At 37.0% G+C, this 27,821-nt stretch overlaps 4 protein-coding genes and 1 pseudogene across 4 annotated transcripts; 3 read left to right on the top strand and 2 right to left on the bottom strand.

The window, feature by feature from the left end:
* Positions 1-2,847: 2,847 nt before the first annotated feature.
* LOC120008825 (cytochrome P450 71B36-like) lies at positions 2,848-3,386 on the top strand. The gene is made up of 2 exons (XM_038859186.1): positions 2,848-3,193; positions 3,298-3,386. The coding sequence occupies exons 1-2, from the start codon at positions 2,848-2,850 to the stop codon at positions 3,384-3,386; spliced, it is 435 nt and encodes a 144-aa protein (XP_038715114.1).
* A 2,415-nt stretch (positions 3,387-5,801) lies between these two features.
* On the bottom strand, positions 5,802-8,226 carry LOC120009833 (cytochrome P450 CYP82D47-like). Its single transcript, XM_038860546.1, has 2 exons — positions 7,155-8,226; positions 5,802-6,726 (listed from the first exon to the last, which is right to left on the bottom strand). Exons 1-2 carry the CDS (start codon positions 8,100-8,102, stop codon positions 6,082-6,084), a joined length of 1,593 nt encoding a protein of 530 aa, XP_038716474.1. The 5' UTR covers positions 8,103-8,226; the 3' UTR covers positions 5,802-6,081.
* Positions 8,227-13,721: 5,495 nt separating this feature from the next.
* On the top strand, positions 13,722-14,200 carry LOC120008574 (cytochrome P450 71B36-like). The gene has a single exon (XM_038858951.1). It carries the CDS (start codon positions 13,757-13,759, stop codon positions 14,162-14,164), a length of 408 nt encoding a protein of 135 aa, XP_038714879.1. The 5' UTR covers positions 13,722-13,756; the 3' UTR covers positions 14,165-14,200.
* A 3,419-nt stretch (positions 14,201-17,619) lies between these two features.
* Positions 17,620-18,242, top strand: LOC120008824 (annotated as a pseudogene).
* Positions 18,243-24,477: 6,235 nt separating this feature from the next.
* LOC120009308 (cytochrome P450 CYP82D47-like) lies at positions 24,478-26,537 on the bottom strand. The gene is made up of 2 exons (XM_038859846.1): positions 25,465-26,537; positions 24,478-25,345 (listed from the first exon to the last, which is right to left on the bottom strand). Exons 1-2 carry the CDS (start codon positions 26,410-26,412, stop codon positions 24,704-24,706), a joined length of 1,590 nt encoding a protein of 529 aa, XP_038715774.1. The 5' UTR covers positions 26,413-26,537; the 3' UTR covers positions 24,478-24,703.
* Between the last annotated feature and the right edge of the window lie 1,284 nt (positions 26,538-27,821).

Below are 27,821 nucleotides of genomic sequence, written 5' to 3'. Positions count from 1 at the left end.
GTTGGTATAGGTAATAGAGATTGTAGAACTATTCACTAATTAATTGTTTTTGTTTTATGTAAAATACATAATATATCTTTGTATGTAATTTGCCACAATATTTTACAGAGCATAAATACTATCAATAAGAATTGAACCAAACAGTAACAATATTTTAGACGGCCTAAATAATTGGGTTATTGATGAAGTTAGAAGACACCCTAAGTCAAAGATATAGACAACAAACCCATTACAACACAAAACTGTTGTGATCACAATTACCTCATCAGTAGGACATATGTGCAAAGAGGTCCACTAATTGATCAAAAAAAAGTCTTATAGACTCATAGTGATCAATTGATCATACATGATTTTATTTGTTTATTGATTCACGTTATGTAGTGGACTAAGTTAGGTGTGAAAGTGGGGCCGCCCATCTCCTTTGAACAATAATTATAACTAATCTTCCCTAAACATTATATTCAACACTATATATCTATATATATGGTATAGCCACCATGAATGTCATCAATGTAGTTGAAACTTATCCAATGAGTTGCAATTTCAACCTTCACTAATGTAGGATATTCTACGTAGCAAATTTATTTTAAGGCTAGAGTCCATTTTCTTCCAACTTAATAGTAAAAAAAACAAATTATCATATTTTAATGACATTAAAATGAAAATGACATTATGCATCAATAATAATAATGTAATTGAGTTGTTTTTCTTGTACAAAAGCCAAGCAAAAGGATCTCACAAGGTCGTGACAATATATATGGTTGAACTTTCTTCATTTCTTTGGACTTTCTTTAGGCCGTACCTACTGCTTAATGCAATTAAAAGCAATAATTATTGGAGTTCAATATGGATCAGTCGTTGCTCCTAGACAAAAAAATATGGATCAGTCGCTTTTCAGCTTCCATGGAGCTTAGTGTTCAGTTGTTTAATTTTGTCACAGTAGACAATAGTATCCTTATTTCACCTTGGGATGGAAGGTCCTAATTTCTAAGCTCGATTCTCTCCGAAAGTAATACTTTGTGATCACGCGTTGGGATTTGACCCAACTTATTATGTGGGTGTTTGGCTGTGCGTTTGCACTGCGTTCAGTTGCAACACACCTCACAGCACCACAGTTTTTTGTGACACGCCAAACAGCTTTTGCGTTCTAACTCACCTCACAGCACCACAGCTTTTTACCTCACAGCACCTCACCACACCTCACAGCACTCCCAAACGCTTACAATGTATGTTGAATTGTCCTACGTAATCAAATTAGGTCAATTATTTTATTTTAGATTAATGTACAATATAAACATTAAGTGATTTTATATTAATATTATTAGTCATCTAATATAACCGTAATTTAGATACGCCAAACGTACCTCACAGCACCACACCGCACCGTACCACAGTTTTAAAAGTAATGCGCCAAACAGCTTTTTGCGTTCTAACTCACCTCACAGCATCACAGTTTTATAACTCACAGCACCACACCACACCTCACAGCACCTCACAGCATTCCCAAACAAGCCCTATGTTGTTAGGTGAAACATTTCTGTGTGTGCGGGTCTAATGACCTAAGTTTAGTTTCATATCAAATGTTCAAATGACCCAGGGAGGAAGTACGAGGTCTCTACGCATTCTGTGATGTTTTTGTTTTTCACTGTAATTTTTCAATATAATTAATGAGAAATTAATTAATTTTCAGTAAATAACTCTAAAAAAATTTGGGAAAAATCCGCCAACTTTTCACCCCCCAATCCTGCAAATGACAAACTTGAATGGTATCGTTGTCGGTTTAAAAAAAGAGTTACAAACATTGGTGGTAGCAAAAGACGAGAGTTCTGCATGAGCGAGAAGGACCCTTACACTGTGGCCAGAACCCCTTTCGGCTCTTAAGTTTCGCCTATTCATTTGGAACGTCTATTTTCTGGTAGGCCTTGAGATATACCTGGAATTTAGCCCAGTAGGCTTCGTTATTAACTCTGTATGCTTGAATCTTGACACACTACAAGGCCAAGAGACCCATGACTAAATTAGATAGTAGCCGTTTCTTTTAACTTTTAAGGCACATACGAGTCTAAGGCTTGGCCCAAACCAAGCACAAAACACAGAAGAAAGTGGGTCAACCCATTGACCCGCTAAGAAGTGCTTTCCAAGCAAGGCCCGAAATGGCCCATTTGATTTTTGTTTTTTTAAAATATGATTTGAGAAATATGTTTTCCACTTAATTAATTTGTTGATCCTGGAGTTTTAGCACAGCAAACTTAAGCTATTTTTTTTTTCCCAAAATTCTTATCTTTTCATGCCCCAAGTTATGAGTGGATCTTTTCATTTACAAATATATTCTTATCCTATTTATCATGGATCTGATTATAAAACTATATCACAGTTAATTATTTTATTGAAGATATTGAATGACCTACCCTATTTTCCTCTCAATAATACCTACTCGATCAGTTATTCTCTAATTAACAATAAACAATATTATGTTTGAGAGATATGCCTAAATCAAGAGGGAACTTTCAGATTTCAAAAAGAAAATATTCCCACATTTTAACATTTAATATTTCAGTGTTGTCCCATCCAAATTCAAAACATAGATATTGATAAAAAGAAAAACAAACACTTGGGAGTTGGCGCATCTTCCAAATTTTAAAGCAATTCTTAGGGCATCCACATCTTATACTCTAACCTCATCGTCTTCCCTATTTTAAAGGATATACATTAAAAAAGTGTCAAAAAAGTCCTCCATCAGCACCTCTACCTATCCTCTATTTTCAAAAAACAAAGGAAGAGGAGATACAATTACATGCTAGATGTAACGTATTATTTAGCATGCATGCCATTTGTGAAGCATGCTGCATGATCCAGAAGTTTGCAATTGGAAGGAATATTGCTGAAGTTTGGGAAAACACAGAAGAGTTTTGTCCTAAAAGATTCATCGACAATTCATCAATTGAGTGGAAAGGGCAAGATTTGGAGCTGATACCATTTGGAGCTGGTAGAAGGATTTGTCCAGGTTTAAACATGGGAGAAGCGACCGTGGAGCTTGCACTTGCTAATCTTCTTTACAAATTTGATTGGGAAATGCCGATCGGGATGAAGAGGGAAGACATAGACACTGAGGTTATACCTGGGATTTCTATGCGCAAAAAGAATCCTCTCATGCTTTTGGCAAAGGAGAGCATAAAATTTGATGAGGGCTTACGTAAGAACTACTGCTCAGTTCGATGTTTGCTCTGAATTTTCTATGTTTTGGATCTTGGATCTGGTATTCAATGATGTCTGCATGCACTTGTTGACAATTCCAAGCTTCACACACATCATACATATGGTTTGTTTTGGGTTGTCTGGTTTCCTTGGATAAGGAGGATCTGCACGGCTTTGTTTCGCCCAACTAATTTAAGTTAAGAAAAATGCCTCTGCATGTGTAATAGGGATTTGGATAAACTTATATATCACATGGTTAGATATCACCCAACCGATGTGGTATTCTAACACCACTCTTAATAAATAAGGGAATTGGACCATCCAACAATTGAAATGACAACAATTTTCTGCACAAAGAGGCCTGCCTTTTATCTTAGAATATAACGACATAGAAAATATATACATACACACAATTCTAGTATTCTACATATATATACACAGTGCAGCGATACACTTGTTTAAAGAGCAGCGAAGGCATCGTCCACCCACCTCTTCTTGTCCACCGATGTCTTTTCAGTTTCAGAAGAAATTGGGGAGCCAAAGAGACTTAACAGAGCGGCTTTGATCTTGTTGACCCGTTTTCGGTTCCGGATCCGACGTAGGACGACCTCTCTGTCGAGGGTTTGAGTGGTGTGAGCGGGTTTCAAGTAGAGGTGAGTGGTCACTGAATTTGAGATTTCTGGGTCTTCTTGATCTTCTATCGGGTTGCAGTTGATGTTGGTGTAATGGGGTTTTGGGAGAGTGGGTTGGCTTTTGGACGACATGGGACGCAGATTTGGCTAGTGATGAGGAACTGTCGGTGTTAGATATTACTACGGGACTGGACTGGACTGGACTGAGAGAGGAGAGAAGTGTGATGGTGTGAATTTATAGAGAAGTTGATTTGAGGTTTTGGTCGGTGGGTTCAGTCTTGGGAAGTGTAAAATCAGATGCAAGAATTCATGGTTTTTTGCGAGATGGTCGGTTTTCACTTTGCACATTTTTTTATTCTTAAAATGGCTATTATGTAACTATAGTGCTTTCGTGGAGAACAAAAAACTTTGGTTATAGGCCTATCGCTGGGCGAATCCGATTCAAATGGTAGAAGTCTTTGCCTTCGTTGAAACTCGCAAATTCCTGAAATGGGCTTTTCCGCTGAGTCCGTTTTAGGCTTTGTTTTTGTTTCGTAGAGTGGATAGTTTGATTTTCAATGTTAATGAAAATATTATAGAAAAAATGTTAAGATTAAAGTTGTGAAATATGTTATGAGGTGTTTGGTGAAGTAAAAATTGATACTAGAGAAAAAACTGTTGAAATAATGTTAGTTTTTTATTTTTATATTAAAATTAATCTAATAAATATAATTCTTATTAAAATTAATTTTAAGTTAAATATTTTTAATTATTAATTAATAAAATATTAATATTTCTTTATTTTAAGTATTTTAACTGTTAAAATATTTTTATAGCATTAAAACTGTTAAAAATAATTTTAAGTATTAAAATTATATTTAAGCAAATGAATATAATTTATTATTAAAATTAATTATAAATTTTTTTTATATCAAAACTGAAATTAACGTTGTAAATGTTAATAAAATGTTATCATTTTATAGGACACACATTATTAAAAAATAATAAAATGTAATCATAATGTGGGGTTCGCATTATTAAAAAACAAAAAAGAAGAAGAAGGGAGACGTTTAACTTCCCGCTGTGAAAAGAAGCTCCTAACGGATCCGTTGCACCGTTTGGTGCAACGGAACATAACAACGGTTGATGCAGTGATCCACTGCACCTAATAGGCAATAAGGCTAAAGGAAAGCGTAAATTCTGGGGTACTTATTTTTAGATTTAGGCCCAGTGAATTTATATTCGAAGGCCCAAGTAATTCTCTATGAGGCTAGGTCAACCTCGGCCTCTCGAGCCCAGCATGTTATATACTCTTTTTTTTTTTTTGCGAAGTGGAAAGCATAGATAACTAAGCAAATTTAATATTCAGAAGCAATTAGGCAATGATATGGACACCTTGTGCACTGCATTTACTTTGACCAACTTGCTGGACCATCCATGTTTTGGCTCATCAGAATGTAGGAAACTAAATGGCGATTTAGCCTCCATTAAGGGTGTTCAAAGGATTGACTGTAAAACAAAAAATTTTCGATTTGAGAAAAACAAAGATCAAACGGAACTGTTTTATAACTAAAATCAGATCAAAAACTATTGAGTATCGATTTCGAATTTCGGGTTAAAACTCTGATAGAGACAAATTATGTTATTGAAATTATTAACAAAAGAATAATTCATTACTCTATTTTATAAATTACAAACAAACATTTTCATACTCAAAATCCAAATAAGATATCATATACTTTTTAGATTTTCATAATCTTAAAGCAGTAATTAAAGAGAGTATGACTCTGCAACCCCTAACACCAATACTAATCCCAAGAGAATCAACACGAAAGTGTAATCAACAAGTATCCATGAGATCAACCAGCTTTGATACCACTGTTACGGGCAACTAACTTAGCAAACGTAAAAGGGGACGAAAATAGTGGACCGTACTTTTCTCCAGGATGGAGAAAGTGATCAGTGAGAGCCCAGCTAAATCATAATTTGCAAACATAGTTGACTGTCATTCAGTATCTTATGCTAGGAACTGATAAATGGACAGACACAACAACAAAACAATCGTTCAGACTAGGGGAAAATTTATACAACGCATCAAGATCTTATGCTAGGAACTAAAGTACAGACACAACAAATTAAACAAGTACTCAGTCTCTACACCTAAAGAAGATGACAATTTAATATTTAAGTTTAATTCTTACATATTTCTTTATTTTTTTTTAATTCTTATTTCTTTATTTCTGAGAATAAAATGAGCATTATTTGCAGTCTTTAGTTAGGTGCTACTACTCGAATCATCCAAATAAAGATGACCTTGGAGGCGTGGAGCAACAAGGACTTCAAGTGGTGATTCTTTAAGAATTGTCAATCCGTTGCTCTCAGTCATATCAACTGGTTCACCATTTGGGGTTTCAAAATCGAACCCATGAAGCAGATTAGCAAGTGTAAGCCGCAACACTTGAAGAGCAAACAACACTCCCGGACACATTCTTCTGCCACTCCCAAACGGTATCAACTCAAAATTTTGTCCCTTAACATCAACATCCTTGTGGGTTGTAAGAAATCTCTCTGGCCTAAACTCGTGAGGGTCCTCCCACACCAGTGGATCGTGATGAATCTTCCACGCATCCAAAATAAGCTGAGTTCCTGCTGGGATATGGTAACCTGCTACGGTGCAATCCTCCATGGACTCATGAGGTATTAAGAGTGGTGCAGCAGGGTACATTCGAAATGTTTCCTTTATAATGGCTTCTATGTAGACTAAAGATTTCGTGTCTGATTCATTCACTGGCTTTTCTCTCCCGATGTGGGATTCTAATTCTTGCTGAGCCTTGTATAGGACATCACGGTTGTTGAGTAGCAGTGATAGCGCCCATGTTAAGGTAACCAAAGTTGTGTCAGAAGCCGCCAACATAAGAGCCTGCAATAATATCCAAGAAAATTTTTTAAAAAAATTGAATGATATTATCATAATAACCTCCATTCATATCTTATCACGTGACATGCAAAGTCGGGTCCTCATAAGCCAATAAGTATGCTCGGTCATAGCCCAAGGTAGAACCGAGGAGAAGGTATCCAAGGATTCAGCCTAAGGCACAATAACTGAGGAGCGAACATCTTAGGGTGACGAGATGCTCTCTTGGTATAATATTGAACATGGCCTCAACGAAAATAGTCCCAAAACGAGACCAAAAAAGAATACAGATAGGATTCACCTTCCTGTAAATTCGCGTGCGATCAAGAAGGTGAGATCTACAGAATAAAGATAGGAGTCCTAACAAAACTTGAACTCATCCACCTGCTTCTCATCCATATTAATGCGATTTTTTTGATGTGGAACTTACGTACCAGGCATGTGGATTTGATTGTGGTATGAGCACTATGACCAGCTGGAAGATCATTTTCATCATCAAGAACAGAGAGCATAACGTCCATGAAATCCTTCTCGTCAACTCTTTCACCACTCGATCTCTTCTTCTTGTGTTCTTCCAACCATTCTTCAAAAACATAGTCAAGTTCTTTTGCTATCCTTTTCATGGCCTTCTCGTCACCTCCCAAATCCAACCACCTTAGAAACGGCAACGCATCGGACACAACAAATTTCCCAGACAACTCAATGAACTCCCTTAGTACTAGTTTCCATCCCCCACTCTCTTGGCCATCGCCGCTATATCTTTTCCCCACAATTATCCTAAAAATCACGTTTAAGGTAACATCTCCGAACCATCTCTTCATGTCAACTAAAACTTGGTTCGGACCGGTACTTCTGTTGTCTGCCCATAATTGGTACAACTCTTTTATGGAAGTCTTAACTTCCGATTGTCGTACGTTCTTGAGCATCTCAAGCCGGTGGGTTGAGAGAAGCTCAAGTGTGGCCATCTTGCGCATTTGACGCCAATATGGGCCGTATGGGCTAAAACCGATCATGGTCTGGTTGTAGCCTAAGATCTCCATGGCCAGAGTCTTTGGACGACTTGCGAAGGCTTTGTCATGGGTCATCAGACATTCTTTGGCAATCTCAGAGTTACATACCACAAGAGCACGATGGACACCCAAATTGATTGTGAAGATTGGGCCGCACTTGTCTGCCATGAGACCCAAGGTTCTGTGAGCCGGTTGTGGTCCACTTAGGAGGTGAAGGTGGCCTATCACTGGCCATGCTCCGCCGGCTTTTGGTGGAGTACTTTTGTTCTTGGATTTGCTCTTCAAGATCCTCAAACATAAAAAGTAGAGAAAAAATAGAAGGGCAAGGATTGTGACGATAGAAGTTGTGGAAATTGAAAGAAGAAAAGCCATTGTTGGGAGGAGTCAGGAGTGGATGTGCTTGGAAAATAAAGTTATTGCTGATTGAGATTTGAGCACTTGATATTTATCAGGAAGGATAATTATGAAATTATTCCTTAATAAGACAAGAATAATCGGAGCATAGGACACCAATCATCAAGATAAGGCTCCATTAGTTTCTTCAAAATTTTCTCACGAAAGTGTAGAGAACACAATAAATTAACGTTGTTCGGCAAAAGTCTACGTCCACGGACAATAGATATCTAGATTCATTATATTAGATAAGGAGTTTGTTTGGTAGATATCTAAATACTAACTGAAAATATGTGGAAAAATCTGATTTTAATATAATATTTTGTGAGATGTTTGGCGAACAAAAATTGAGGCTAGTGAAAAAACCATTGACCATTTCATGATAATAAAATGTCCATTCTGAAATGGTTCAATATTGGACAATTTGGAGACAACTTGCAATTATTTTTCTTTTTTAACCCTCACTTTCTTCATTCTCTCTCCCATATTATTCTCTCTCCCCTTCCTCCTGCTAGGACCGTGTTCGTTGAGCGGACGATGAAGACGTTTTGTTTCAAAATCGTACTAGGAACGTGTTCGATTCAAAAATGGAAAAAAACTAGAGATAATGACTCCTTTCCGGTATGAGGAGGGCTGCAATGTAGATTGCAGCCATTGCTTGAAATCCTTGTGATCTAAACCATTGCAGCCATTGCTTGAAATCCTTATAATCTAAACCTTCCCTTTCATCCAATGGTCTCAAATAAACAAAGATAAACACTACTAAAAAAAAAATTCCAGACGCTTTAGGTTCCCTCTTATCTCTTCCCATTAATCCCTTCCTACTCATCTCTTCCACCATCAACAGACCCATTCCAGTTACAATCCTAATCTCAGAAGCACAAAAATGGCTTTATTTGTCATGCCGATGTCAGATCTAGGCTCAATAGGTTGGGCAAAAGATCAAGAAAAATATATGTTCTTCTCCAAAAGAAACAAGTGTATATGTACACACTTTTTAGTAAAAAGAAAAAATAAAAACAAACCTAAAATAATGACAATGTTCTTGAAAATCAATCTGCAACTTCCTTGTTGGATCTTATGGAAGCAGTAGTGAAGTCGAATCTTGGCAAGACGACGAGGACCTGAGAGTCATGAATAGACCATTGGATGAAAGGGAAGGTTTGAATCTGAGAGTCATAAAACTTGAATCTTGTTCTCGGGACTTTCGATGGACGCGGAGCCAAAAAGTTTTAGGTCTCAATCGAATTGAAGGGGAGAGGGAAGGGGAAAGAGCGTCTCAATCGAAGAGGAGGGCAAGACTACGGAAGGAAAGAGATTTTTCAAGCAGTGTTTATTCTTGTTTATTTGAGACCATTGGATGAAAGGGAAGGTTTAGATTACAAGGATTTCAAGCAATGGCTGCGATCTACATTGTAGCCCCCTCATCCCCTCTTTTCCTAGTACCTTTCAAAGGTGGTTTCCTCTAAAATCCTTCTTTTCATCATCAGCCGGGTCCCACAAGTTCTTAAACTTCTCAGCTGGCTGAAATCGAGAACTCCTGAATTGTACACAAATTTGACTTTTCCTGATTTGTCTTTTACTGGTTTCTCTCACTGATTATCTTTGGGTTTCTTTACAATTATTTCTTCTTTTAATTTGTCTTCTTGCTTTGTCTTACGTGTGCCCTTTTTATTTCCTCAACTCCCAAGAAGTCTCCATGCAATTTCCAATAGCCGCCGGCCCTTTCAGAATGTGTTTAGATGGAGGGATTTGGGAGAAAGGAAGGGAAGAGAGAAGAAAGGGGAAATATTTTTCTATCTCTCATGTTTAGATAAATAAAAAAGGAAGGAAATAAAATTTATTTAATTTACTAATTTATCCTTATTTTAATGTTAAAATATTATATACAAAGGTAAAATAAGTATTTAACTTATAAATGACTTAATTACTAATCTCTTCCTTCCTTTCAACATTCTTGTGAGTTGTAAGAAATCTCTCTGGCCTAAACTCGTGAGGGTCCTCCCACACTTGTGGATCGCAATGAATCTTCCACAGATCCACAAGAAGCCGAGTTCCTGCTGGGACATGGTAACCTGCTACGGTGCAATCCTCCATGGACTCATGTGGTATTAGGAGTGGTCCAGTAGGGTATAATCAATGGAATAGTGTTAAGTGTTTAACTTTAAGAGTAGTTAAAATTAATTATTACATTAACACAATTGTAATATCAATCAAATTCATAACAAATAAATAAATACGAAATTTGATTCATTGATTTTGAAGTATTTATTGCTATTTGTTGATCTATCTTTTTGTAGCAATAAATATGCAGTTGAGAGGATTTTAGGGAAATAAATGTCATATGCGGACTCAAAATAAATTGTTATGTTTGTTTAGGTTTGTTTGCCGTAAGGAATGAGAATAGTAATAGTAATAGTAATGAGGATGAGAATGAAAATGTGAATCATTATTATAATGATACATTTGATTGTATTAGGAATAGTGATATAATGATGGATTACAACTTTATATATACAAAATATTTGTTTGAATGAAATGAGAATAAAATATTTATTGACCAAATACATTTATGTATTTGTGTCTTTATCTTGATCTTTAACAAGTCATGACAATTTTTCAAACAAAAAACAGGTCATATATTATTGAATTATTATATTATTATATTTATTTTTTTAAGATATTTTAAAAAAATATTTTAACCATTATTGTACAATATAGTACCTTCAAACAATTTTTATACAAAAGGTATAATAGTAAAAAGGCCAATAGTTAGCCATTTTCATGGGGTATTCCTGAGGTGGGGCGACATAGGCGTCGCCCAATGCTCCATGTTTTTAAAAAAATTATCAGTGTTATAGTAACCCCAAATCCATTTAAGTAACATAATACATTTAATATTTTTAAGAGGGTCAATTTTTTAGAGTTTACCTAAGATCCTCGAAGATTCAAGTACGCCTCTGGGTATGAGATGAGAATTTCATTACATACATCAAGGGAATGACTTTCTCATTACAATGCTTTTGAAACTAACAAAGCATTGATATAGGTAATAGACATTGTGGAACTATTCACCAATTAATTGTTTCTGCTTTATGTAAAATACATAATATCTTTGTATATAATTTGTCATAATATTTTAAAGAGCATAAATACTATCAATAGGAATTGAACCAAACAGTAACAATATTTTAGACGGCCTAAATAATTGGGTTATTGATGAAGTTAGAAGACACCCTAAGTCAAAGATATAGACAACAAACCCATTACAACACAAAACTGTTGTGATCACAATTACCTCATCAATAGGACAAATGTGCAAAGAGGTCCACTAATTAATCAAAAAAAGTCTTATAGTGATCAATTGATCATACATGATTTTATTTGTTTATTGATTCACATGATGTAGTGGACTAAGTTAGGTGTGAAAGTGGGGCTGCCATCTCCTTTGAACAATAATTATAACTAATCTTCCCTAAACATTATATTCAACACTATATATCTATATATATGGTATAGCCACCATGAATGATTGAATGTCATCAATGTAGTTGAAACTTATCCAATGATTTACAATTTCAACCTTCACTAATGTAGAGTATTCTACGTAGCAAATTTATTTTAAGGCTAGAGTCCATTTTCTTCCAACTTAATAGTAAAAAAAACAAATTATCATATTTTAATGACATTATGCATCAACAATAATGTAATTGAGTTCCTTTCAAAAAAATAATAATAATGTAATTGAGTTGTTTTCTTGTACAAAAGCCAAGCAAAAGGATCCCACAAGGTCGTTACAATATATATGGTTGAACTTTCTTCATTTAGGCCGTACCTATTGGTTAATGCAATTAAAAGCAATAATTATTGGTGTTCAATATGGATTAGTCGTTGCTCCTAGAGAAAAAAATATGGATCAGTCGCTTTTCAGCTTCCATGGAGCTTAGTGTTCAGTTATTTAATTTTGTCACAGTAGACAATAGTATCTTTATTTCACCCTGTGATGGGAGGTCCTAATTTCTAAGCTTGATTCTCTCCGAAAGTAATACTTTGTGGCCACGCGTTGGGATTTGATCCAACTTACTATGTCGTTAGGTGGGAAATTTCTGTGTGCGCGGGTCTAATGACCTAAGTTTAGTTTTATATCAAATGGGCGGATGTATTAGGTATATGAAAAAATAAGGGTTTCCCTATATATATATATATATATATATATATATTGCTCCATAACTCTTTTTTTTTCTTTCAATTTTACTTGTCTTCATTTATACATCATCCAATAAGAAGCTGATAAAAGGGTTTTCATTGAATATACTAAGAAACTAACAAAGATTGTTATTTATCCAATTTATCCGTCTAAATATTGTAACTGCATTCATTTTAAGTATAATTTTTTTTTGTAAGTACAGGGTTTCTATGCATTCCGTGATGTTTTTGTTTTTCACTTTAATATTGCTATATAATCAATGAGAAATTAATTAATTTTCCAATAAATAACTCTAAAACTTTTTTTCAGGGAAGTCCACCAACATTTCATCCCCAACAACCCTGAAATTGACAAACTTAAACGACATCGTTGTCGGTTTAAAAAAAGTTTTACAGACATTGGTGGTAGCAAAAGACGAGAGTTCTGCATGAGCGAGAAGGACCCTTTCACTATGGGCTGAAACCTCTTTCAGTTCTTAAGTTCGGCCAATTCATTTGAAACGTCTATTTTCTGTTAGGCCTTGAGATATACCTGGAATTTAGCCCAGCAGGCTTCGTTATTAACTCTATATGCTTGAATCTTGACATACTACAAGGCCAGGAGACCCATGACTAAATTAGATAGTAGCCGTTTCTTTTAACTTTTAAGGCACATACGAGTTTAAGGCTTGGCCCAAACCAAGCACGAAACACAGAAGAAAGAGGGTCAAGCCCATTGACCCACTAAGAAGCGCTTTCCAAGCAAGGCCCGAAATGGCCCATTTGATTTTTGTTTTTTTTTGAAATATCATTGAGAAATATGAGAAATATGTTTTTCACTTAATTAATTTGTTGATCCTGGAGTTTTAGCACAGCAACTTATGTATTTTTTTTTTCAAAATTCTTATCTTTTCATGCCCCAAGTTATGAGTGGATCTTTTCATGTACAAATATATTCTTATCCTATTTATCATGGATCTGATTATAAAACTATATCACAGTTAATTATTTTATTGAAGATATTGAATGACCTACCCTATTTTCCTCTCAATAATACCTACTCGATCAGTTATTCTCTAATTAACAATAAACAATATTATGTTTGAGAGATATGCCTAAACCAAGAGGGAACTTTCAGATTTTAAAAAAGAAAATATTCCCACATTTTAACATTTAATATTTCAGTGTTGTCCCATCCAAATTCAAAACATAGATATTGATAAAAAGAAAAACAAACACTTGGGAGTTGGCGCATCTTCCAAATTTTAAAGCAATTCTTAGGGCATCCACATCTTATACTCTAACCTCATCGTCTTCCCTATTTTAAAGGATATACATTAAAAAAGTGTCAAAAAAGTCCTCCATCGGCACCTCTACCTATCCTCTATTTTTAAAAAACAAAGGAAGAGGAGATACAATTACATGCTAGATGTAACGTATTATTTAGCATGCATGCCATTTGTAAAGCATGCTGCATGATCCTGAAGTTTGCAATTGGAAGGAATATTGCTGAAGTTTGGGAAAACCCAGAAGAGTTTTGTCCTAAAAGATTCATCGACAATTCATCAATTGAGTGGAAAGGGCAAGATTTGGAGCTGATACCATTTGGAGCTGGTAGAAGGATTTGTCCAGGTTTAAATATGGGAGAAGTGACTGTGGAGCTTTTACTTGTTAATCTTCTTTACAAATTTGATTGGGAAATGCCGATTGGGATGAAGAGGGAAGACATAGACACTGAGGTTATACCTGGGATTTCTATGCGCAAAAAGAATCCTCTCATGCTTTTGGCAAAGGAGAGCATAAATTTTGATGAGGGCTTACGTAAGAACTACTGCTCAGTTCGATGTTTGCTCTGAATTTTCTATGTTTTGGATCTTGGATCTGGTATTCAATGATGTCTGCATGCACTTGTTGACAATTCCAAGCCCCACACACATCATACATATGGTTTGTTTTGGGTTGTCTGGTTTTCTTGGATAAGGAGGATCTGCACAGTTTTGTTTCGCCCAACTAATTTAAGTCAAGAAAAATGCCTCTGTATGTGTAATAGGGACTTGGACAAACTTATATATCACATGGTTGGATATCATCCAACCGATGTGGTATTCTAACACCACTCTCAATAAATAAGGGAATTGGACCATCCAACAATTGAAATGACAACAATTTTCTGCACAAAGAGGCCTGCCTTTTATCTTAGAATATAACGACATAGAAAATATATACATACACACAATTCTAGTATTCTACATATATATACACAGTGCAGCGATACACTTGTTTAAAGAGCAGCGAAGGCATCGTCCACCCACCTCTTCTTGTCCACCGACGTCTTTTCAGTTTCAGAAGAAATTGGGGAGCCAAAGAGACTTAGCAGAGCGGCTTTGATCTTGTTGACCCGTTTTCGGTTCCGGATCTGACGTAGGATGACCTCTCTGTCGAGGGTTTGAGTGGTGTGAGCGGGTTTCAAGTAGAGGTGAGTGGTCACTGAATTTGAGATTTCTGGGTCTTCTTGATCTTCTATCGGGTTGCAGTTGATGTTGGTGTAATGGGGTTTTGGGAGAGTGGGTTGGCTTTTGGACGACATGGGACGCAGATTTGGCTAGTGATGAGGAACTGTTGGTGTTAGATATTTACTACGGGACGGGACTGGACTGGGCTGAGAGAGGAGAGAAGTGTGATGGTGTGAATTTATAGAGAAGTTGATTTGGGGTCTTGGTCGGTGGGTTCAGTCTTGGGAAGTGTAAAATCAGATGCAAGAATTCATGGTTTTTGCGAGATGGTCGGTTTTGACTTTGCAGACATTTTTTTATTCTTAAAATGGCTACTATGTAACTATAGTGCTTTCGTGGAGAATAAAAAACATTGGTTATACGCCTATCGCTGGGCGAATCCGATTCAAATGGCAGAAGTCTTTGCCTTCGTTGAAACTCGCAAATTCCTGAAATGGGCTTCTCCGCTGAGTCCGCTTTAGCCTCTGTTTGGTAGAGTGGATAGTTTGATTTTCAATGTTAGAGAAAATAGTGTAGAAAAATATTGAGTTTAAAGCTGTGAAATACGTTGTGAGAAGTAAAAGTTGATATTAACGGAAACAGAAAAACTGTTGAAATAATATTAGTTTTTTATTTTTATATTAAAATTAATCTAATAAATATAATTCTTAATAAAATTAATTTTAAGTTAAATATTTTTAACTATTAATTAATAAAATATTAATATTTCTTTATTTTAAGTATTATAACTGTAAAAATATGTTTATAGTATTAAAATTGTTAAAAATGATTTTAAGTATTAAAATTATATTTAAGCTAACAAAAATAATTTATTATTAAAATTAATTATAAATTTTTTTATATCAAAACTGAAATTAATGTTGTAAATATTAATAAAATGTTATCATTTTGTAGGACACACTACTAAAAAATAATAAAATGTAATCATTATGTGGGGTCCACATTATTAAAAAAACAAAAAAAGAAGAAGAAGGGAGGCGTTTAACCTCCCACTGTGAAAAGAAGCTCCCAACAGATCCGCTGCACCGTTTGGTGCAGCAAAACATAACAGTGGTTGGTGCAGTTGATTCACTGCACCAAACATGCAATAAGGCTAAAAGGAAAGTGTAAATTTGAGAGGTACTTATTCGGACAATTGGCAGTAAGAGTACTTTGGACAACTTAATTGTAAAAAGGTCATGAACATTTTTAAAATTGTAAAAAAATGCAATTTAAGGGTAATTTGATCATCGGACTTAAGATATTTTTTAGTTTATACCTACAATACCCTTCTTCTTCTTCAGATTCTCGATCTGAATTTGTTCTTCGTTGCCTTCTTCTTCGTTTTTGGCCGAGTTTCTCCTCTCTTCATCGCCTTTTTCGTCGTTGCTCGATCTGGACTACGTCGAGTTGTCTGCTTCGTTTTTGACAGATCTGGACTATGCTTCGTTGTTCAATCTGGGTTGTGCTTCGTTTTTGACAGATCTGGAGTATGATTCATTTTTTGCAGAGATGTATCACTATAGTATCACCAACACCAAAAAATCACTAAAATGATACAATTAAACCAGTATGCATACTTCATCTTCCTAATTACTTTTCCTTTCTTGATTTTCTTTTCTTGGTTACCTCTCTTGTTCGTTCTGGAAAAACATTTACAAGTGTAGAGATGTATCACTATAGTATCACGAACACCAAAAATTCATTAAAATGATACAATTGAACCAGTATGCATACTTCTTCTTCTTAATTATTTTTCCTTTCTCAGTTTTCTTTTCTTGGTTTGTACATCTCTTGCTCGTTCTGAAAAAACATTTACAGCTGTAGAGATGTATCACTATAGTATCACCAACACCAAAAATTCACTAAAATGACATAATTGAACCAGAAAGACATGTAATGCAATCAAATTTACATTCTAACATTTGTATCATCATTTTATGAGCAAAAGATATAAATTGAACACTAAATTGGATCTTCTATTTAAAAGTATCACTATTGTATCACAATTCGTGGAGAGAGAAAATCAAATTTGAGGTTATTTTGGTAAAAGATGATCCCTAGTGTACTTTTTTAAAAGGATGTTTTAATGGTTGCACTTTTTTACAATTAAGTATAATCTAGTGTACCGGCCTCCAAAAGTCCCGTACTTATTTTTAGATTTAGGCCCAGTGAATTTATATTCGAAGGCCCAAGTAATCCTCTATGAGGCTAGGTCAACCTCGGCCTCTCGAGCCCAACTTGGTATATACTCTTTTTTTTTTGCGAAGTGGAAAGCATAGATTACTAAGCGAAATTTAATATTCAGAAGCAATTAGGCAATGATATGGATAAAGGAATTTGGTGAAATTACTTTCATTGAACTAGAACGGTTTACAAGAGCTGAATATATATGCATACAGGTACAATGGTCATAAGACCGAAGAGATAGACTAGACTGAGTACTGACAAATATAAGACAGGTAACTGTTGAGAGACAATACCCTTTGAGTAACTAGGAAGTTTCATATACATAGACTGGGCCTAATATAATTGCTAAGCTATTGGGCTTTTGGTATTATCTTCATTAATGGTCACTTTGTGCATTGCATTTACTTTTACCAACTTGCTGGACCATCCATGTTTTGGCTCATCAGAAAGTAGAAAACTAAATGGGGATTTAGCCTCCAATCCTCCATTAAGGGTGTTCAAAGTATTGACTGTAAAACAAAAATTTTTCGATTTGAGAAAAACAAAGACCAAATGGAACTGTTTTATAACTAAAATCAGATCAAAAACTATTGAGTATCGGTTTCGGTGTTGAGTATCGATTTCGATTTATGGGTTAAAACTCTGATAGAGACAAATTATGTTATTGAAATTATTAACAAAAGAATAATTCATTACTCTATTTTATAAATTACAAACAAACATTTTCATACTCAAAATCCAAATAAGATATCATATACTTTTTAGATTTTCATAATCTTAAAGCAGTAATTAAAGAGAGTATGAGACTGCAAACCGTAACACCAATACTAATCCCAAGAGAATCAACACGAAAGTGTAATCTAGATGGGTATGAAATAGCAGCCAAAACAATGGTTTTTGGTGAATTTGTTTGCAATTGGAAGGGACCCTGAGGTTTGGGAAAACCCAGAAGAGTTTTCTCCTGAAAGATTCATTGACAATTCATCAATTGAGTGGAAAGGGCAAGATTTTTGAGCTGATACCATTTGGAGCTGGTAGAAGGATTTGCCCAGGTTTAAATATGGGAGAAGTGACTGTGGAGCTTTCACTTGTTAATCTTCTTTACAAATTTGATTGGGAAATGCTGATTGGGATGAAGAGGGAAGACATAGACACTGAAGTTATGCCTGGGATTTCTATGCGCGAAAAGAATCCTCTCATTCTTTTGGCCAAAGTGTTGGAATCCCACATCGGCTGGGTTTGGAAGAAATAACTTGTATAAATGAGGGTTACTCTCCACCTTCTAATAGGCCTTTTAGGGGGTGGACAAAGGGGGCCCAAAAACTTAACATGGTATCGGAGCAAGGTTCCAAGAAATCTAAGTTGAAAGAAAGAAGCGATTGTTCGTAGGCTGTTCATTGCAGAGTCAAAGAAGAGTAAGAGAAGATGTCCTCAGTAAATGAGAGATCGTCGATTCCTATGTTCAATGGTGAGGATTATGCATCATGGAAAGTGAGGATGAGAACATATCTGATGTCAGAAGGACTCTGGGGCATGGTGATGACTGGGTACACGGAACCCACTGATGAAAGCGGCTTAAGTACTGCTCAGGCAAAGGAACTTGAGGCTAATCGGATGACTAATGCAAAAGCTCTTTCACGACTACAGAATGGAGTTGGAGCCTCGATATTTCCACGCATCATAAGGGCGACCCAAGCTAAGGAGGCCTGGAACATACTAGCAAAAGAGTTTGAGGGAGATGGTAGAACTGTCATGGTCAAGTTGCAGAACCTGAGGAGGGAATTTGAAAATCTTCAAATGAAAGAGTCTGAGAATGTTAAGGAATTTTATTCCAAGGTCATCGATGTTGTGAACCAGATGAGGACACTGGGTGAGGAGATAACGGATCAGAAACTTGTACAAAAACTGCTAATCAGTCTTCCAGAGAGATATGATGTCGTTGTTACAGCCATTGAAGAATCCAAGGATCTGGAAGTTCTGAAACCTGAAGAACTTGTGGGCTCTCTACAAGCCCATGAACAGAGAAGACTACGACGTGGAGACCAGAGCTCGTCCATGGAATCTGCCTTTCAGGCCAAGTTATCAATCAAAGATGAAGACAAGAAGGGAAAGCAACCTAGCTGGAAGAGTTTTGGAGAAGGGGATGAGTTCTGACTCTGGTGGGAAAATATGCGAGTTATGTAAACGAGTTGGACATGTTTCTGATCAGTGCTGGTTCAAAGGGAAGCCACAGTGCCACTACTGTAAGAAATTTGGTCACATTCAGAAGTTTTGTCGCAACAAATCAGAGAACAAGGCTAACTTTGTGGAATGCAGCTCAGAACCAGAAGAAAATCTTTTTTATGCTACTCAGGTATCCTCTGTATCTAAGACTACTACTTGGTACCTAGACAGTGGTTGCAGCAACCACATGTCTGGTAATGAAGCCTTATTTGATTCTATTGAACGTGTTGCCACACCTAAAATAAGGTTGGGAGATGGAACTGTAATGAAAGCTGAGGGCAGGGGTAGGGTGAAGATACCTTCTGATAATGGAGTTAAATTTATTAACAATGTGTTGTTTGTCCCTGCTCTAAGTCACAATCTTTTGAGTGTGGGGCAAATGATGGAAAATGGTTATCGGTTAGTGTTTGATAATGGAGGATGTATGATTTATGATAAGGAGGATCGAGACAAAGAATTGATGTTTGTTCCCATGAAAAATCATAGAAATTTCTTGGTTGATTTCAAACTCACTGCTTTTAAAACTGATGGAGTGGCTCTTAAAACAGATGTTGTGCCCAACCAGACTACAAATTTGTGGCATTTGAGGTTTGGTCATTTGAATTTAGGTGACCTCAGATTATTACAACAGAAAAACATGGTGACAGGTCTACCAAAAATAGATGAGATGGAAGGTTTATGTGAGAGCTGCATTATGGGGAAACAACATAGAAATCCATTTCCCAAGCAAGGGAATTGGAGAGCTAAAGAAGTTCTGGAGTTGATCCATTCAGATCTTTGTGGTCCTATGCAGGTTGGCTCCTTCAATAACTGCAAATACTTTCTGACCTTTATCGATGATTACTCCAGAAAAATTTGGGTGTATTTTTTGAAAGAAAAATCAGAAACATTCACTATGTTCCAGCAATTTAAGGCAGCAGTTGAAAAAGAAAGTGGTAAAAGGATCAAGCAATTGAGGAGTGATAGGGGGGGAGAATATATTTCAACCAAATTTGATGAGTTTTGTATGGTGGAAGGAATTAAGAGGCAGCTTACTGCTGGTTTCAGCCCGCAACAAAATGGAGTGGCTGAGAGGAAGAATAGGACCATTATGGAAATGGCAAGATCAATGCTAAGTGAAAAACACATGCCTAAGGAGTTTTGGGCTGAGGCAGTGCATACTGCAGTACACATACTTAATTTGTCTCCCACTAATGCTGTAAAAGACATGAATCCTTCAGAGGCCTGGTCTGGAGTCAAGTCTTCTGTAGAGCATCTTAGAGTGTTTGGTAGCCCGTGTTACATCCTCATTCCTGTTGAAAAAAGGACAAAGTTGGATAACAAAAGCAAGAAGTGTGTATTTGTTGGCTACAGTGTTAATTCCAAGGCTTATAGGGTGTATGAGCCTGAAACCAAAAAACTTGTGGTGAGCAGGGATGTCATTTTTGATGAACAGGCAGTGTGGAAGTGGGATTCCATGACAACTAATAAGAATTCAAAGCCGGATGATTCTCTGATGATTGAAAATCTAGATATGAACACTGAAAATCTAGATATGAACACAGCTGAAGCTCAAGATCCTTTAACTGAAATTCCTATATATGAAGAGGTAAATGGGATAGACTCACCTGATCAAATGCTTGACAATGACAGTGAACCAGAATCTCCTCCAATTAGAATGAAAGATTTGGCTGCAGTCTATGAGTCGTGCAATCTTGCAATGAGAGAACCAGAAAAATTTGAAGAAGCTAAGGGAGATCCAGTTTGGTGGGCTGCTATGAAGGAGGAGATCAAAATGATTGAGAAGAATCATACTTGGGAACTGGTTGACAGGCCTACTGACAGGGACATAGTTGGTGTAAAATGGATATACAAGACAAAACTCAATCCTGATGGGAGTGTCCAAAGGTACAAGGCAAGGTTGGTTGCTAGAGGTTTCACACAGAAACCAGGAATTGATTTTCATGAGACTTTCGCTCCAGTTGCTAGACTGGAAACTATCAGGATTCTCATATCTGTTGCTGCTCAGAACAAGTGGAGAATTCATCAACTAGATGTAAAATCCGCATTCTTGAATGGTACTCTTGGGGAGGAAGTCTATGTCCATCAACCTGAAGGTTTTGTGGTGGAGGGGGAGGAATCCAAAGTCTACAAGTTAAAGAAGGCTTTATATGGGCTCAAGCAATCTCCACGGGCATGGTACTCAGAAGTGGATCAGTTTTTTAAGAAGAAAGGGCTTCAAAGGAGTAAAAATGAAGGAACCCTGTATACTTTGAAAGAAGGAGATTTTATATTGGTTGTATCTATCTATGTAGATGATCTAATCATCACCGGAAATAGTGAGGAACTCATCCAGAGCTTCAAAGTCAATATGATGCAAAATTATGAGATGAGTGATATGGGATTATTGAGGTATTTTTTGGGGATTGAAGTCTCTCAGAGTGAGGAAGGGATTTTCATATGTCAATCTGGCTATGCTAAGTCTATTCTGAAAAATCATAATATGGTTGATTGCAATCCTGTTTCAGTTCCTCTGGTAGTCACTGAGAAATTACTTAAAGAAGATGGATCAGGAAAGGCAAATGCTGTGGTTTATAGGAGCTTAATTGGCAGCCTCTTGTATCTATGCACAACCAGACCTGACCTAATGTTTGCTGTGGGTCTGCTGTCTAGGTTTATGCAAAGTCCCAGCCAAGTTCACTTTGGAGCTGCAAAAAGGGTTCTCAGATATGTGCAGGGAACAATGAATTATGGAATTTTATATGAGAATGGAAAACAATTGAAGCTTTGTGGATATTGTGATAGTGACTGGGCTGGTAGCTTAGATGATCAGCGAAGCACTTCTGGTTTTGTTTTTGGTCTTGGCACTGGAGTTTGCTCATGGGCATCCAAGAAACAGCAAAGTGTAGCTCTTTCCTCTGCTGAGGCAGAGTATGTGGCTTCATGTATGGCAGCTGCTCAAGCAGTGTGGATTAGGAGGGTGTTGGAAGATATTGGTGAGCTGCAGGTGAAGCCAACTAAGATCATGTGTGATAGCAAGTCCGCTATGGCAATTGCGAAGAATCCTGTTGATCACAGCTTAACTAAACACATAGCCATCAAGTACCAATTTGTGAGAGAGACTATTGAGACAGGAATAATTGATCTGGAATTCTGCAGAACTGGTGAACAGTTAGCTGATATTTTTACCAAGGCACTTCCTAAAGAGAAGTTCTACCATCTGAGGTCCTTGCTTGGAATGGTCTCAAAGCCGCAAGTCAAGGGGGGGTGTTGTTGACTTGCAAGATTAATCGATATTTAAGTTATTTATTTTGTTTTGTTTATCTTCTAAAATGACTGCATTGTCCTCTGGTTGTTTTCTGTGTAAGTTGGTCTTATTGGTCATTTCCCTTTGTTAGGGTTTCTCTATTTTGCTCTGGGTTTGTGTTGTGGCCTCTAGACATCGTATGAATGAATGAGAACATGATCTCAGTCTCTGTTGAAGAAATTTTCTCTGAAAGTGTTATCGTTTAATTTATCAGTTTGTGTGTTTCTAAGGTTAACAGTGGTATCGGAGCCAGGCCCAGCAGCAGCCAACGAAATGTGGCCCGATGATGGAGGTCCGCACTTATCATCCTTCCGTGGTGACTAGGGTAAAAACAAAGCCCAGCCCATGTGAAAGGGGGAGTGTTGGAATCCCACATCGGCTGGGTTTGGAAGAAATAACTTGTATAAATGAGGGTTACTCTCCACCTTCTAATAGGCCTTTTAGGGGGTGGACAAAGGGGGCCCAAAAACTTAACACAAAGAGCACAAATGTTGATGAGTGCGTATGTAAGAACTAAGAACTACTGTTCAGTTCAATGTTTGCTCTGTATTTTCTCTTTTTTGTATATGATAATCAATGATTTCGGCATTCACTGTCAATAAATAAGGGAATTGGACCATAGAACGACCTCTCTGTCGAGGGTTTGAGGGAGATTGTTATGTTCGAGGAGGTGGTATAGTTATGTTTGAGAGGGTCTAGGTTTGACGTTGTAGGCACGATGCTCGGTGTTGTCGACATGGTGGTATGATGTCGTCAACAGCTGATCAATAAGTGCGTGTTTTAGAGTTTTGATCTTCATGAGTCGTGTTCGGGGATGCTAGAGATTGACAACAGATAAATGATAAACTAATGGTGATTAGGTAATACCTGCTATTGATTTGTGAAACAATATACACATACTGGTCCACATGTCTAATTAAAGATGGGTGTTATGAACAAAGTACTTCATAGACGGTGTCTGTAAAAAACTAGAAAATATGAAAGCAATCAATCAACATTCCAAGCTAGTTTAGAAGCTACATTGCTTTCTGAATGGGACCCATTTTAATTTCCAATTTTAGAAGTTTAATGTAGACAGCCCACCAACCAGAAGCAATGCTTTCATGCGTCACCTTCAATATTTATCATCACGTACTGATGGATTGATGAAGACCAAGACGTAGCACAATACCACCAAAGTCAACAATGAAGCCGATCACGTACAATCAAGAGGAATTGGAGACAAATGACGCAAATTATGTTAGAATTGTCTCCAGCAACCATGATCAATGATGGAGCAAATCAAAGACATTTATTGTGATATCTCCTATTATTAATTAATTATTAGATTAGTATTTGTTTCCCATAGAAATAGCCTTATGTCAAGGCAACGGTTTACATAGTACTCAATTATAGTAATTGAGTACTATGTAAACTGTTGCCTTGACATAAGGCTATAAATGCCAACATGTTTAATATTTTCGTGATCAATCAATTAATCAAAACACAAACTGAGATTTCTATCTTAAACCGAGAGTTTTCTCTCAAACATAGCTTGGTCTTAATCCAATTCTTAGTCAAGTGTCTGCAGTGGAGGAGGATAGTGAGGCGTCCAGTAAAAGTGATCGACGGTGGGTTGTGTACAGTGGTAGCCTTGATAAATCGATGAAGGTCTGGAGCATGCCAGAGCGAGCGCAGATGGCTATGATGCAACAACAAATTGGGTCGGATTTGGACTCAGCGTCGTCCGATGGAAGCTTCTCCTCTGCGGCTAGGAACAAATGGCTCTTATCACAAGGACCTGTGATCAAACCAGATTGTCTGCTGAGGACACGTGTCATGTCTACATTGGGACTACTAAGCTAATCAAATGTTGACACGTCGCCAAAAGTGGATTTGGATGAATTAAAAACTTGTCTTATTTTGATTTGTACATTTCAGTGTCAAATTCTACATATAAGAATATCCAAAGGGAGTTGATTAATATAAATGCAGACAGTAGAGTATAATGCTGTTTTATTTTATTGTAATCCAATATGAGAATGTAACAAATAATTTATTGTAATCAAACTAGGCATTGCACGGCTCATGCCCAGTTTTGTTCAAAGGAGCCACTTCCTTTTGTTTTTATTTAAGCGATAGTTCTGCAATCCAGCATATCTATCGGAAATTTAAGTCAAATTAAACTCATACTGTCACCCCATAATTGCACCTTTAGTTAGGTGCTAGTACTCGATCAAATCATCCATATAGAGATGACCTTGGAGGCGTGGAGTAACAAGGGCTTCAAGTGGTGTTTCTCTAGACACTGCCAAGCCGCTCCTTTCACTCATATCAACTGGTTCATCATTTGGGGTTGCAAAATCGAACCCATGAAGTAGATTCGCAAGTGTAAGATGCAACACTTGAAGAGCAAACAATACTCCTGGACACATTCTTCTGCCACTCCCAAACGGTATCAACTCAAAATTATGTCCCTTAACATCAACATCCTTGTGAGTTGTAAGAAATCTCTCTGGCCTAAACTCGTGAGGATCCTCCCACATGCGGGGATCACGATGAATCTTCCACACATCAATAAGAAGCCGAGTTCCTGTTGGGACATGGTAACCTGCTACGGTGCAATCCTCCATGGACTCGTGTGGTATCAAGAGTGGTGCAGGAGGGTATAATCGTAATGTTTCCTTTGTAATGGCTTTTATGTATACTAAAGATTTCATGTCTGATTCAGTCACCGGCCTCTCTCTCCCGATGTGAGAGTCTAATTCATTCTGTGCCCTGTTTAAAACATCACGATTGTTGAGTAGTAGTGATAACACCCACGTCAAAGTAATCGTAGTTGTCTCCGAAGCTGCCAAGATAAGAGCCTGCAATATCCAACTAATTTCGTGCTAAGCCTGAGAGCAGTGCTCGTGCTTGTGCAATGTTTAATTGTTACTGTAAAAAAAAGATGTAATGCGATTTTATTGAAGTGGAACTTACGTACCTGGCATGTGGATTTATTTGTGGTATGAGCACTATGACCAGCTGGAACATCATTCTCATCGTCAAGAATAGAGAGCATAACGTCCATGAAGTCTTCCTGATCAGCTCTTCCGCCACTCGATCTCTTCTTCTTGTGCTCTTCCAACCATTCTTCTACAACGTAGTCGAGTTCTTTTGCTATCCTTTTCATGGCCTTCTCGTCACCTCCCAAATCCAACCACCTCAGAAACGGCAGGGCATCGGACACAACAAATTTCCCAAACAACTCAAAGAACTCCTTTAGCGCTAGTTTCTGTCCACTACTCTCTTCGCCATCGTCGCTGTATCTTTTCCCCACAATCATCCTGAAAATCACGTTTAAGTTAACATCTTCGAACCATCTCTTCATGTCCACTAAAACTTGGTTCGGACCGGTACTTTTGTTGTCAGCCCATAATTGGTACAACTCTTTCACGGAAGTCTTAACTTCCGACTGTCGTACGTTCTTGAGCGACTCAAGCCGGTGGATTGAGAGAAGCTCAAGTGTGGCGATCTTGCGCATTTGACGCCAATGCGGGCCGTATGGACTGAACATGAATATGGTATGGTCGTAGCCCAAGATCTCCATGGCCAGAGTCTTTGGACGAGTTGCGAACACTTTGTCATGGGTGGTCAGACACTCTTTGGCAATCTCGGAATTGCATACCACAAGAGCACGATGGACACCCAACTTGATTGTGAAGATTGGGCCGCACTTGTCTGCCATGAGACCCAGAGTTCTGTGAGCCAGTTGTGGCCTATTTAGGAGGTGGAGGTGGCCTATCACAGGCCATGCTCCGCCTGCTTTTGGTGGAGTATTTTTGTTCTTGGATTCGCTTTTCAAGATCCTCATACATAAAAAGTAGAGAGATAATGAAAGGGCAAAGATTGTGACAATAGAAGTCGAAGAAATTGAAAGAAGAAAAGCCATTGTTGGATATATCTTATTTCTTGACTGATGAACACTTACAAGACCCAATACTCAAACTTTCTTGCACACAAAAGAGGAACTTAGACACTCAAAAGACTTGACTTTGGACTCTAAGAAGCCTTGCTTCTTTTTTTCTTTTTCTTTTTTAATACTCTTCTACTTATCTAAACCATATGGGAAGGGGGGGCATTTATTGTTGGAAGAAACAATTGTTAGCCACATAGTTTACCGACTACAATTCAATGAGAACCATACGTATCTTATCAATAATTCTGCTTCACCTTGAAGGACTTAGGCAACACAAGAGGGGGTGAATTGTTTCCCCAAATTCCTATTAAGAATCCTCTTTAACAAAACTTGTCACAAGAAGAAAAAACACACAATAATTGGTCTCTAACAATTAACACTAATATGATTCAAGCAAGTAATATAAGAGATATAAAATGAACAGAAACAATATAGTTCACAGGAGAGTCAATGAAGCATGCACAAATGATATATGTATATATACAAAAATCAAATCCTAAACAAGTATATGCACTTCGGACCACACTAAGACAAAATAAAAAATCCAAACCACTAGTCCACCAAAATAATTTTGCACACCAAAAAGATATAACTGACCGAATTTGTGAAGTTAGAGCAAAATACCAATAGAGTGTGATAAAGCGAAATATAAAGGAGTAGGATTAAGAGAAATGTAAACAATGAATTATAGTGGTTTAGTGACTTCACCAAGTCCTCCTATGTCTACTCCCTAAGCACCCTTATTTAGGAGTTCAATCAACTACAAAAACGGTGATTTTCAGAGTTCACCACCGAAACTCAGAGGTTTTCGACAAGTTAATCGTTCTAACTTTTACAAGCGTGGTTTTAAAGACAAACCACAAAACTTTCTCAGATGTACAAGGTAATCCCTCAAAGGGTTAAACAATTTAAGTGCAAGGTTCCTCTCACAAATAAATTTGAAATAAAGTTTAGGAGATAGGAACTCTCAAGTGTTTAGATAGCTCTTGGGTAAGATATGTGATTTAGAGTATAGGAGCTTCGAAGAACAAACAATGAATATGACTTTAGGCTCACCGTTTGAAGAACTTAGTATGTCAGCTTGCTTGCTTGCTTCAAAGAGAATGAGATAGTAGAAAGAATAGGCCAGCAAATGATGAGCACAAGTTCTTAATCTCCACATGATGCATGGCTTCCATATATGGTGAGAGACTCCAATTTCAACCCATGTTCTCCTTGAAACAAGGAAAGAATAATATCTTGTTTAATGTGCAAAAGTCTTCTCAATCTCTCCCTTTGAAGTAGGCAATCTCCTTTGATAAAATAGAAAACAAATTATTCTCTTGAATGTAGAAAGATGGCCGACTAAGATTCCATGGTTCTCTTCAATCTTGAATTTCAAA

The sequence above is a fragment of the Tripterygium wilfordii genome, chromosome 11 (genome assembly GCF_013401445.1).
Source record: "Tripterygium wilfordii isolate XIE 37 chromosome 11, ASM1340144v1, whole genome shotgun sequence".
NCBI classification, from domain to species: domain Eukaryota; kingdom Viridiplantae; phylum Streptophyta; class Magnoliopsida; order Celastrales; family Celastraceae; genus Tripterygium; species Tripterygium wilfordii.
Note: the sequence above shows the minus strand (reverse complement) of the source record. Positions and strands in the feature narration are given on the sequence as shown.